The sequence below is a fragment of the Larus michahellis genome, chromosome 1 (assembly GCF_964199755.1).
Source record: "Larus michahellis chromosome 1, bLarMic1.1, whole genome shotgun sequence".
NCBI classification, from domain to species: Eukaryota; Metazoa; Chordata; class Aves; order Charadriiformes; family Laridae; genus Larus; species Larus michahellis.
The window spans coordinates 72,558,026-72,571,674 of record NC_133896.1 but is presented as its reverse complement, the minus strand read 5'-3'; the positions used below and the strand labels follow the sequence as shown (position 1 = coordinate 72,571,674).

At 40.5% G+C, this 13,649-nt stretch overlaps 1 protein-coding gene across 2 annotated transcripts in view; it reads right to left on the bottom strand.

Annotated features, from left to right (window-relative positions):
* Window positions 1-653: 653 nt before the first annotated feature.
* BCAT1 (branched chain amino acid transaminase 1) overlaps window positions 654-13,649 on the bottom strand; it is a 58,276-nt gene continuing 45,280 nt past the window's right edge. The window contains exons 8-11 of one of the 2 annotated variants that reach the window (XM_074586144.1): window positions 8,717-8,802; window positions 6,669-6,809; window positions 5,446-5,520; window positions 654-919 (exon numbers count right to left, since the gene is read on the bottom strand). In XM_074586144.1, coding sequence (XP_074442245.1) covers window positions 878-919; window positions 5,446-5,520; window positions 6,669-6,809; window positions 8,717-8,802 — 344 coding nt within the window. In that variant the 3' untranslated portion in view covers window positions 654-877. The remainder of the gene's footprint in view (window positions 920-5,445; window positions 5,521-6,668; window positions 6,810-8,716; window positions 8,803-13,649) is intronic. The other variant, XM_074586154.1, reaches the window with a different exon arrangement.

The window sequence follows — 13,649 nt, the reverse complement described above, 5'->3', positions numbered from 1 at the left end:
GGAAAACATTTTGCGGATCTAAATTATGTGACTGGACGTCGAAAGAAATTCCTCGATCTAAAGGCTAGGTTGCTCTGAGGAGTGGTTCAACTTTCACAGCCACAGTTGTCTAATCTTATTTTCTAGACATTCACTCGGAAGGCAGCGCTGTGGCCGCAGTGCCCAGCTCTGTGCTAGGCCAGACAAAGGGTGATTCTTGTCTGAGCAGGGCCTGGCCCAGCCCTGTAAATCCTGTATGGAAGGATGTATTAAACTATGAGGGAGGTATGCAGTGCCCAAGCAGCCACAGTGTATCCCCATGGAGGGAAAGGCAATAGCCCAACAGGGAGCCTATTGCAGGCTAGATCAACTTGGAGGATTTTGGCCTAAAGGACAGAGCTGTTATTTGACACAGTATCCTAGAGGGCTGTGCAAACTCAGGAATCTCCCATACAAGCAGAGTATGAAAGGGAAGAGCTTATGGCTAAACTTAAAGTGTTTTCCCCACACAGAGAAAAAGGCAAAATAACATCAATAGAACCCTGTGGCCAACTAACAGGCAACATCTTTGTGTTATGTGACAATGGGAATGGCAGTTAAAAAAACCAAAACAAACTGAAGAGCAGTTGAAGAGCAGTTTTTAGGCTGTACAAAAGACACAAGGAGGCACTAAGGAAATCATTAGGAAAGTTGTATTGCTAACATTTAGCACCTCTACCAAGAAGACAGGCTTCTACCGGAAGGATTACAGTTGAAATCAAAATGATTGTGTTCACATTCGCCAGATTGTGGAAACAATCATCCTGGGGAGCAAATTTGTACAGAAACTATGCTATGCACAGGCAGCTACAGAAGTTATCATGTCTGCTCTGTCTGAAGGGTCTCAACTCTTCCACCTTCATGACACCAGCACTGTCCAATCGCTGTCTTCTCTTCCATACTGAAACAAAACAAAAATGGAGTTTAAGAATAAAAGTTGAAAGTAACAGTGTACAATTATGATAACTTCTTAGGTCTGTCCCCAGAAAGATTCATATCCACCACCCTGATAGAAGTTTAGATTATTTCTTACGCCTTTACTTCTGTCTTTGATTTGAGCAAAGCCTAAACATAGCTTGAAGCTTTATCCATCTAACAATACATAGACTAGGAAGGGGTGATACTGATACTCACTAGAGATGATAGAGAAAAGTCCTGCTTCACTAGAGCTTTCCATCTATTTAATACAGTTATTCCCTGAGGTCAGTTCACTAATTCATTCATAAGTATGCCCCTGCTCAAGCTCCAATCAACAAACACATTTGTTTTTATTTCTTTTTCTTTTCAAGGTGGCTTTTTATTACAGCATTCTGATTGAATGTGAAATAAAACCCATCTCAAATACCACAGAGTACAATTACAGAGAATTATAACACAACTCAAACAAGTCATCTTTCTGTATGCAAACCAACAGGATCACCAGGCAGAAATGAAGGCAACCCACCACATAGAGCTCTATCCCTTCCAGGGGAGGATACAGTCCCAAGGCAGAAATTTTGGTTGTTCAACTGGCTCCGTGTTCTAAAGCTCTTTGTCACCAGCCCTGTAAACAATGCTCCAGAGCACCCCAAAAAGGCGCATAAGATTCAAGTATCTAAGTAAAGTAGAGGCAGACAGACTAGCAGCAGATGTAAATTGGGAGCCCTTTCCTTCGTAGTACCGTGTTCAGGGAGCTTGAAAACACTTTCCTCCAAGGAATAAAGACTGTTTATAGAGGCTTTATGTAGCCTGGAAAGATCACTTGATGATGATTTCTCCAGAGAGGATAAAAGGAAGTTCCTTTAATCCAGGTTCTGCATCATCAGGAAAGGAAAAAAAGGGACAAGAAAGCAGGGAAAAGGCAATGGTTCCAAATCAGGCTGAGCCAGAAAAAACACACTTCTGGATCCACAAAGGGAATGAAATTCAGTTTGCTTTGGCCTTTTACACTTTACTCCAGCAGGTAAAGCCTCTAAATGACCTCCGCATTTATCACATCTACTTTTTCTTTTCATTGCTAATTCTGCTGCACCTGTTCTGTAGTCTGTGATGTGGACTAAACATTGCTATGGTGCTACACAGGACCTTGGATGAACTACTTGTTCAAAGGATTTCCAGTTTACATTCCCAGATGTCAGTGTGGTTGCCTTGGGAATTCTAACCAAGGAAAAGCAGATTATCATTAGTTTAACCACAAAGCACTGGATTACCCTAATGTGAGGCAATTTTGTTGAGGATCAGGGCAAAGGGAGAAAAAAAGAGATGTCTTTGACCTTCATATTACTCCTTCTCAGAGAAAAGGTGGCACCTCTACCTCCCCAAATCATAAAGCAGGCAAAGGCTAGGGGATTATTTGTAAATTTTGCTCGCTTTAGGTGGTAGTATCACCTAATGCTCTGATGCTGACTTCAGAAATTGCAAGGGCTGGTCTGAGTTGCCATTTGACTATGGTTTGAACCTGTTTCCAGAATTAAAAGGGAAATGAAGCTGTTATACCACAATCAAGATGTTTCCATTCTGGAAATAAAAGCAGATTTAGCTTCCTTTACTGATTCTGTCACAGGCTTTGTGACCTCAGGCTAGTCAATCCCATCCCTTATTTCTCCTCCACAGGTCCTGCTTTGTAAAAATTAACGCGTCCATTCTCTTTCCCTGGTTGTTTTCCACTGGTCTACCCATTTAGACTGTGCAACTTTGAGAAAGATAGGGGTTTTGACTGAATATCTGTTCACTGCTGACTTGACTGCAGTGTTTAAATGTATTTTATATCATGTAGTATAAACAATATGTCTTACCTTCTATCCATCCCTTCAAAGTTGCATCCTGATCTACACTTTAAAGGGTGTAGCAAAAGCTTGTTTATTCTCAAAGCGTGGAAAGCAAAACCACAAAAACATCTGAGTGGTATTGCAGTGAGTGTATTCCCAGAGAAAAGAATCTCATCTCTAAATCTAACTCAAGCGGTTATAGAAGACAGTGTACTATGACTAATTCATTCATAAGCACACCATTACTGTATACAATGTAAATGATTTAATCTAAAATCTTGATCAGCCTTTAGCAATCATGATTTCCACCCAGTCATAGGAAGGGAAATGTATATTGCAGTGCTACTACTGTGTCTCTCAAATGGCATGAGAAATGGAATCAGTTCTGCCCATGAGTTTCTAATTTGTCACTCTAGCTCTAGTTCCACTGAACAGCTGTTCAAATCCAAAGAAATGCTGTTGAACACAGAAGACTTGCAAAAGAACAATGAGCAGCATGAAAACAGACTTGGAAACACAATAACGAAGATAATCTGAAAATGTTAAACAAGCATGTATTGTACACAAGGGAATCAGTATAATGATATTGGATATGGAGCCTTGCACCTCTTCTTCACAGGTTCAAATGCAGGACAATGCTGGTACTGAGAATTTTTACTTTTTTACAAATGTCCGTTGTCCAACATTAAATGGATACAACGCCCTAGTTCAGGCAACAGCACAGCACAGAGACCAAAGCTGTGTTTGGCTGTAATTTCCATTGCATTTTATTCTTCAGAACTTGAACGTTCCTTGGAACAGCAGCCTCAGGCTGTCCGAATGATAGTGCAAATAGTCCAATGATACTGCAAAGAGATCCTATTTTTCCCCCTCCTGGCCGAATATATAAAAGATCTTTGTGAAAGATCCTGAAAACTCCCCTGACATTTAAAGAATATTATATATTACATTTTGTGTGTTACAGCATTGTTTGCTGTATGACAACCTGGGGTCCATTTGGATATGAGCTCATCTCTTCACAGACAGGAAAGTGCAGAAACACAATCAGCAAGCTCTCAAGGGAGAAGCAGCCATCATTCTCTCTAAAATCATGTTTCTAATAAACGAAGTGTTCTAACACTCCTGGCTTCTTTAAAGAAGGAAGAAAACCCAGAAGTAAACATCTACGTAATAGTCCAGCACTTTCCAAGAGTGATGGATTTACTCTTGGCAAGTAACTAATGAACACTTGCTATGTACATAGTTTTAAGATGAAAAGGTCCATATGCATAGTTGTAAAGTGAAAAGGTCCGAGAAAGATAATGGTTAGAAGAAACCCTCACTTTTTCTGTCTCCTTCTGAGCCATGGTTGGGAGTGGAAAAGCAAGGTGATCAGGGAAGGCATGGGAGGAAGCCTCAGAGAGCAGGCTGGATAAATTTATCTTAATAATTCACTCACTATCTATTGGCCAAGGGAGAAAGACACATGTTCCAGTGTTGCCTTCTGAAAAAGAATTCTGGATTTCACAAGCCATTCTTCTAGCGACTGCAAGTAAAAGTGATCAGTGGAGACTCAAACTGAACACAAATTGTTGAAGGCCCTTACATATATTGCAAAATCATCACCATCCATCCATCCCAATGAATGGGATTTTAGGTGGGTCAACATATGACAGCAGACTGCAATTCATGCGTAGTTTTTGTTTGGGGTCTCATCAGAAGAGCCTTGTGCCAGATTATTTCCACACACTAGTAAAGGGCCCGTAAAACAGAAAGAAAAACAATAAATTTCAGGACTCTTTCTTAAAAATATCTGAGTATTTTATGGTATTCACAGAGTTGTAGTGTGGTACGCTGCATCTCACAATCTTTCAAGAAGATTCTTAGTTCAGGGCTTACGGCAGGAAGATAAAAATTTTAGTAGCAAATCTAAGAACCTCTTGGCCAAAAGCTTAGAATGTAGAACAGTAACCATCAGACTTGATTTGAAGAAATCATGACAATACTGCCAAGGAGCTGCTTTCAGATCTTAAATAGAGGGGCTTGTAACTTGCCAAAACCTACTTCTATCCCTAAATACCCCACACCACAAACTATGCTAAATAAGGAAAACAGGCAATCTAAATAAGAAGGACCATCATGTTCTGATCATTGACTTTAACTGAAGTGGTATTGACTCCTATGTCCAGATCAGGTCAAACAGATTCCAAATAGACCTTAATATTTGGCAGACCACAGAGGAAGGAACTGTTTTAAGAACAAGAAGTGACCGTGTGATTGGAAAGATGCTGAGAAACAGAAATGGTGATCAGCTGGCTCCTGCTAGTGAGTGCTTACCGCTTCACCCATCTCTTTATTGCTTAGCTTATATTCATTTGTGATCATGGTTATGAAGATGCTTCATCTATTTTTTCCCTTAAAAAGAAGCATATAACAGTACTGGACTTTACTTATAACAGTAATATCTTACAACTCTCATCCAGCTTCCAAATAGGGAAAAAAATATATCAGTCTCCATCCATATCGTACTTTCTCAAGGGAAAAAAAATAATAAATTGATTGAATAGCCACACCAAACAAAAGAATCTGTATTATTATATAATGGTGCCTATAGCACCACTATTAAAAAGACTATTTTCAGTTGTTTTCAAATTTTCACCTTTTGTTATTTTATCTGGTTAAAGAGGAGGAAGCACCTTACCTGTATATCGGTCAGCTTATTCAGGAAACGGGTTGTTACCTGAGGTCCATTCTCCATCGTTGGAATATGCAAATGCTGACATTGAATAAAAAGGGGTGGGGGGTGGGGGAGGGCAGAAAGAGAGAGAGAAAATAATATGTAATAATAGCTTTATGTACATATGAATACCTTAGGGTCACCAAGAACTAATAAATATTTATCAAGCTTTCTAACCCTCCTTACAAGTAGGCAAGTATTGTTGTAACATTTTTTTGTAGGAGGCCATGCTGAGCCAGGGAAAAGTAGGATTAGTTGAATTGTAATGCGGTTTTTAAACAAAGGCTAATCTAAGCTTTCCAAAAGATCTGTCCAAAATGGAGAGCATATTGTACAGGCAAGAGTAGAAACACTATATACAGCATTTCGTTTCAAAGTATATCATGTAGAAACACAACAGGTACATTTATAGTACTTATCATCACTCAGCATCTTGATATCTCTCATGTTATCTTATCACCTCATAATACCAATACATTTATTCCATCTTATTAATTCAAGAAATATCACCTTACAGACGTTTACTGTACTTGTCATACTTACTGAAACAAAGCACATCGAGATAGGCAGATGCAATAACTAACCTTCTGAACTGACTTTGTGCTGGCTAAATAGCATCAAGTCAGCTTAACAGGCTGAACGCCTGGGGAATTCCACCTGTGCAGGAGAAATCTCCCATATGGTGGAGAGTAGGTGGAAGCAGCTGTGCACCCTACTGAAACATCTCTTCCATCAGAGCTTGGTTCCCTGCAATGAGGGGTGCAGAAGAGACGAACTTGAGAAGGAAAGAACGCAGTGGCTCAGAAACTTGATTCCTTGCAAAAGTTCTTCCCATCCTCACCTTTCCCAGGTGCCTTAATTATGGAAAAAATGTTCAATAAAGGAAACATGGGAGAATGTATTTTTCTATATTTTCAAAGATGCTGGGAACTTTTATTTCTTCCTTGTCCCAGGATTTGACATTTTATGATTTTAGCTATTAAAAAACCCCAGATGATGAGAGGGAAAGTTTTCTTCTGACAACATTCTAGTAACTCACTTGAGAAACAACATACTGACACTGTTCCTCTTCCCAGGAGCCTCTGGCAGCACTCCTTTTCTAACTTGTTTTTTGTGTCAGCTGCAATTAATTATGATAAAATTCTAAAGAAAGAAAAAAGGTGAGGGAAGAAGATATATTTTCTTACCTTGCCCTTATATAAAATTTTAGAAATAGGACACACAATACAAGCTGTTCCAGCACCAAACATCTCCTTTACTCTGTTCTCTTCCAAGGCAGCTGTCAGGTCACTCATGGTGATGTATCGCTCAGACACTTTAAATTCTCCCTGCACAAGAAGAATCAACCATAAAAATTGTAAAAACTTTAAAAATGGTTTGTATTCTTCTTTTCAATGTTGAAACATCTCTAACAGAACTATTAGCCTAGTGGCAATGAGTCAAGTTTTGGCTGTGATGATCTTTTGAAACCTCCCAGTATCACACAAGATAGGCTCTAATCGAAAGAATGACCTTCAAGGAAGCCAGTGGTTTGCCAGATACAATGCTGATGATTAAGTGGCACTTCCTCCTGATTTGGTACAGAATAGCAATATTGCATTAGGGAATAATACATCAGAATTTGTCATGGGTGATGCGACACAGGATCTGACTACTCATGGCTCTAGCGTGCTACAGTTTGTACAAAAATTACTCAATTATGTCAAGACAGCTCTGCATCCCACTCTCAGACAATTCTTAAGCAAAATACATTCTGTTAATTCCACCTGCAATAGCGCAATTGCAACTAGATGTGATATGTTTCTTTAATTCCTGGTGAAATTTCACACTGTAGCCTGCACACAGCTGTCACATACAAAAATTAACTGTACTGCAGGTACGAGTAAAGCAATTCACATTGGACAGTCTTAGCGTAGGAAGCGTTTTACCTTCTACCAGTGTTGAAGAATGCACAGCAACTGATTGAGGGGATGTGTTTAAAGAACAAAAACAAACATCAAACTTCAAAATTTTCCTTTCATGAATTTATGTGGACTCTATTGTCCTATCAGACCAAACTAAAGCTTAGCCCTTGTTTTATATACAAGCTTTCTAACATGAAACAGAGACGCTTATGATAACAGAAAACACGATTAGCTCTGGACAGCACAGTATTCGGAGAGAATACTATTGGGACATCGTGCGAACAGAGTTTCAGATAGGTTAGGGAATGGAGGTCAGGAAGAAGAGAACAACCTTCGTGAGAGCAGAAGATACCTAATTATTCAAGAGCAGTGAGGTGAGAGTCTGGTATCTCACAAACAAGCCCTATCAACTGGGAATGTCTGTCTGTCTTGTAAAGGAGATGGGACTGAGAACTGTGCGTGCATATCTGCACTAGGGGAGTACCAATAGGAATAAAGATGCACAAGAGTTCGGTGCAGGTCAACAAGTGTCACACATGCAACACAAAGTACCCGCCCGGGTCTCTTCACTGCAAGTTAGATTTAAATGATATAACTGTGAACCGTATTTCAGGAAGTCTTTCGGCTACAGGTGATTGGAAGTTGAGTTAATACCAAGGAGAAAGTATCACACTTGCCTGTGTCATTCCTGCTACTCCTCCCTAAACCTAAGCCTGGCCAGAACCAGGAGACAGGATACTGGGCTTGATAAGCCGTTGGCTGTATAGTACTCTTATCCAAGCTGCGATAAAACCTTTGAGTATGGTACAGGCCGAGTGAACAGTCTGACGCATTTCAAGATACGAGGTAGCCTCAAGTGTCCAAATAAGTATTTGTATGGCTACACTACAGAACTGGAATCTGGAGGCAGACAGATGACTTCAAGACTGTGGCCGGATTTTAGGCTGCATGCTACTTATTAGAAATAAGGGTGAAACCATGAGAACTAAGTGGAGAAGGAGTGTGCTGATGACTGAAGGATGGCTGCGGTCATGCACGGTAATTGTTTCCTTGCTTTAAGTTGCTGGTACCAGTGGATTTAATGAGAATTTTCATGTTGAATACTACATGGAGCTACTTTAACAAGCTCGGTATTGTTCTGTGTGACAGGTGTGGGTATTCTGATGATGTTGCTGGGAATCTATGAATTAGCATGCCCTTAGTTCCTATTTCGGTTAAGAGATTTGGCCAGATCAGTTGAGTTTCAAGATACTGAGCACCAGGAATGCTTACTTTTGTCGATATTATAACATGATAGTTGAAACCGTTACTGCCAAGGTCAAAACACCCACCCAGTTGCGTGCCAGATCCAAAATGCTTTGTCTTGTCACTCCTGGAAGGATGATGCCATCTAAAGGTGGGGTTGCCAGTTCATTCTCTGTCAAACACAAAAGAAATAGAAACACTGGTTGAGAAACAAAGAAACAAAAATAACGCTTACTGATATTACACCAAACATGAAAATTAAAAAAAGACGAATCATATCAGAAACCCAGTAAGATGCAACATTTATCAGAGTTCTATAAGAACACAAGTTACACAAATTCAATTCCAATAAGTTGGTTTTGAGTGTTTGAAACCTTATGAGTACACTTCAGTGGGTGGGGAAGAAAAACATTTACTAGATTAATAAAAGCATGGCTAAAGCCTAGTAGTAGGTGTATTATGGATTATTCCTCGGTGTATTATGGATTTTCTGCATAACTACTGGAAACCATTAAAAGGCTCAGTCTTCAAATTCAGAATAGAGATGCACAAAGGAAAGCAATACTTAATAATCCCAGGGCAGAACATTACTTTCCCTGAACTGCTTTACTTAATTTAGGAATATGGGATTCACTATACCTGCTTCCTACCATTAATATGAAACATCTATCAGAAATTTTGAGGCTCATTTACTGAACAAGCAAAACATTGGAACCCTTGCCAAATGCATCTTGAGAGAATACTTCCTTAATGATCTTTTGTCTTAGTCCTTTTCTCCCCCCTAATTTTCTCTTTGCACAAAAAGAGCAGTCCTAATAAAATTCCAAAAGCACCAACAATTCAAATTGTTCAATTAGTTTGGTTTGTTAGCTTGTTTTTCTTGTTTGCTTTTCAAAAAGAACATTAGATAAATGTTCATCTAACGTAAATAATGAAATGGTAGATAAATGGTAATCCATACTGGGTAAATACTTAAAAAACAATACAGCAGCTTGTATGTAGCCTTTGTTCTTCCATCTGACCTTTTCAGCGAATCAGTTAATCTTTTTCATTTTAAAACATCACTTTCATTTTAAACCATTACATAGCGTACTCGGTGGTTTCTGTTATCAGAGAATACCGAGCATTTACTCTTTCAGACAGCCAGCCTTTTTTAAGACAGTCTCAGATTTGCACTGTGACGTGAAGACATCCACAGTCTTTCAGTAGCACTCTTCATATTTTTTTTTCTAACCATTTTCTCTTCCCAGTGAGAATTCATTATCTTTCTTGATCTTATAAGGATCCTATTCTGCTCATTAAATCCACAAACAATTAAGGTTTTTGATTCATTTTTACCTAGGTCACATAAAAGAACAAGATATGTATCTTCAGGTTTTTATTATGCCCCCTTCTCCCTACCCGCAAAAGATCACTGCATCCAGGCCTGTTTGAACCAGTCTCAAAGGAGAAGCTGTCCTAAAAATGTTTCTATAGGTCCTGTGAGAACTTGCAGCTGGGTAGAAGAGAGAAATACGGTATTCATCCTTGGACTGAGGGTGCAGGTTGAGCTCAGCTGTTTAATACTCTGTTTTTGACAGTCAGCTAGATAATTCTGTGCACAAACACCGCCTGCCAGCCAGTGCATACACAGGTCCAGACTGACTACAGCATGGGCTCTCTCCTGTTCTGCAAGAAGGGGCTTTGGGAGCTGCTGGGGTGGGATAAGGGAAATGGAGGATAAATAAAAGGAATTGTTCATTGAATCTACTACTCACTGTCCATTCTCTCAGGAAATGTCTGTTACTTTTTAGTGCAGCCACCCCTGGATTTATTCATTTGGACTAGAAGTTTCTCCTACCTGTGCTTCCACATTCCTCTTATGAGGATACATACACACATGAGTAAGATATAAACTGCCATACCAAAATGTATAAAAAACTTAGCTATATAGCCATATTAATATATAGCTATATATTAGCTGTAATAGGCTATATATTCTGCTCTGCTGTGAATAACCAATAGTACCATTCTCCAACCTGTCCCAGACTCCTAAGTACAGGAGCAGTCTCTTCTTTCTCATACAGTTAGGAACAATACCTTTCCTTTTTTAGAGTCTGTCTATAGCATCACTCCTAAACATGATGCCTGTCTGGTCCTAATTCTGGCACAACTATCAAAAGAAGAGGACTTAAAAACTTCCCATGAGCCACAAGGCTCACCTGATTCCGAACACTGAAAACCTGATGTTCTGTATTTGTCACCCAGTCATATACAAATTCTCTCCCTTCTCTACCAGAAAAATTCAAATAATGTGGACCTTAATACCAAAGATTGTGACTACACACCAGATAACATTCTCTATTTGGTGATGTTTGACACCATCTCCCACAGCATCCTCATAGGGAAGCTTAGGAAGAGTGGGCTAGATGAATGTGGATGGACATGGATGGAATGACAGTAAGGTGAATAGAGAACTGGTTGAAAGAGAGAGCTCAGAGGGTAGTGATTAGGGACACAGAGTCCAGTTGGAGGTCAGTGGCGAGTGGTGTTCCCCAGGGGTCAGTACTGGGTCCAGTCCTCTTCAATATATTCATCAATGACCTGGATGAGGGGATAGAGTGCACCCTCAGCAAGTTTGCCAATGGCACAAAGCTGGGACGGGTGGCTGACACACCACAAGGCTGTGCCGCCATACAGAGAGACCTAGACAGGTTGGAGATTTGGGCAGAGAGGAACCTTATGAAATTCAACAAGGGCAAGTGTAGGGTGCTGCACCTGGGGAGGAATAACCCCATGCACCAGGACAGGTTGGGGGCTGACCTCCTGGAGAGCAGCTCAGTGGAAAGAGACCTGGGAGTCCTGGTGGACAACAGGATGACCATGAGCCAGCAATGTGCCCTTGTGGCCAAGAAGGCCAATGGCATCCTGGGGTGCATCAAGAAGAGTGTGGCCAGCAGGTCGAGGGAGGTCATCCTCCCCCTCTACTCTGCCCTGGTGAGGCCACATCTGGAGTACCGTGTCCAGTTCTGGGCTCCCCAGTTCAAGAAGGACCGGGAACTGCTGGAGAAGGTGCAGCAAAGGGCTACCAAGATGACTAGGGGACTGGAACCCCTCTCTTATGAAGAAAGGCTGAGGGATTTGGGTCTCTTCAGTCTGCAAAAAAGACAGCTGAGGGGGGATCTTATCAACACTTATAAATACTTAAAGGGTGGGTGTCGGGAGGATGGGGCCAGGCTCTTTTCAGTGGTGCCCGGGGACAGGACAAGAGGTAATGGGCACAAACTTGAGCATAGGAAGTTCCACCTAGACATGAGGAGGAACTTCTTTTCTTTGAGGGTGGCAGAGCACTGGAACAGGCTGCCCAGAGAGGTGGTGGGGTCTCCGTCTCTCTAGACATTCAAAACCCACCTGGATGTGTTCCTGTGCAACCTGCTTTTGGTGACCCAGCTGTGGCAGGGGGGTTGGACTAGATGATCTCCAGAGGTCCCTTCCAACCCTATGATTCTATGATTCTTTGTTGCCACAGGTCTTGGCCAGGACCTGATTAAGCTCAGCAACATATATTAATTGATTTGAGCTCATTTGAAGAGGTGCCAGGTCAAACCAGACGCCAAACAGCACTGAGCAGACAGGACATGGGAGTCTCAAAATGTTTCAAACAGCCTGCTCTGTAGAATTTTGTCAAGTACGCATATGATGCCTACCAGCCTGGGGCCACCCGAGGAACATCTGCTCCCCTGGTATTCGGCAGAGATGATAATGCTATACAACACAGCATGCCAAAAAGCTCATCGTCTGTGTGATTTGATGCCAAACCAGGCTCCCTATGACATCAGTTTGTCCATCTCAAAAAAAACTGACTGTGAGCTCACAGGATCCATTTGACTTTTGAATTATTTTGAAGGGCTAGAAGCCTTAAAATCTATAGTAGCAAAAAAAGTAGGGGAAAGCCATTTAAAGGAAAACGTCAGGGTTTCTCTTCCATTGACTACTGTTATTGGTATGGTAGTAGCACTATCAGTCCAGTACCCCATTACACCAGGCATGGTATAGGCATGCTGTAACAATGGAACTCCATTAGAGTATGCAAAAGTATTTTTAAAATGAGGTCTTGCATATTACACAGCTTCAATTTTTACACAGCTCTATTTATGAACATGTAGTAAATAAGATTCCAAACATGGGATGACTTCAGTACTAGCCACATAATAACAATGCTGAGAAATTCACCAAAATATATTTTACCAAAATGATAACATATCAAGTGAACTTCAGGGTCAAGGAGAACCCGGGAAACCCTGATTTCACTATTATTAACAGCTGACTTCCTCTCCCAGTTTGTTCTGGACCCTTCTATTTCTTTCTCCTTATTTCTCTCAGGCTTTTCTTATACTCTCCCCTTGTACAATCACTCTGTCTTTGCATCTCTGTCAATTTACTTTCCTCAATTATTTTCCCCTCCTTTTCTTTGCCTGCGCTCTCTTTCATTTCCTGTTCTCCCCTCCATGCTATTGCTATGGCTTTGTACTAGAGCAGAAGGTACGATCCTTATTTTGTTAGTAATCTACTTGGCACAAGATACTTCTGCAGCAAAAATAATCCTCCACTTGGAGAAGACTAAGCAAACTTGCCTGATGTTTTACCTGACTGTTCCAGAGAATCTTTTAACATGTTTATTTTTTAATTTATGTAAGCTATTTTGAAGTAGGGACTATTAATCCCCATTTCAATATCAGCACAAAAATACTAAGTAATGCCTGAATGCTATTCACAATGCCTTAACATTAAAGCTAGAAGTAGAACCCAGATGGTTCCAAATCATCCTGAAGAAATTTAATTTTTGGAAAGTACAGACAGATTTCATAGTTAACAACCTTCAGGTTGGACATATGTTTCAATTTTAAGGTTTTCCGTAAAGTCAAGCCTGTATTCTAGGCAGAAGAACAGACATTATTAAAGAAAACAAGTTTCAGTGTTAACAGCTTCTTGGGATTCTTATGTGCTCTGAAGATGCAGGTGGAAGGGACTGTAGGGTGA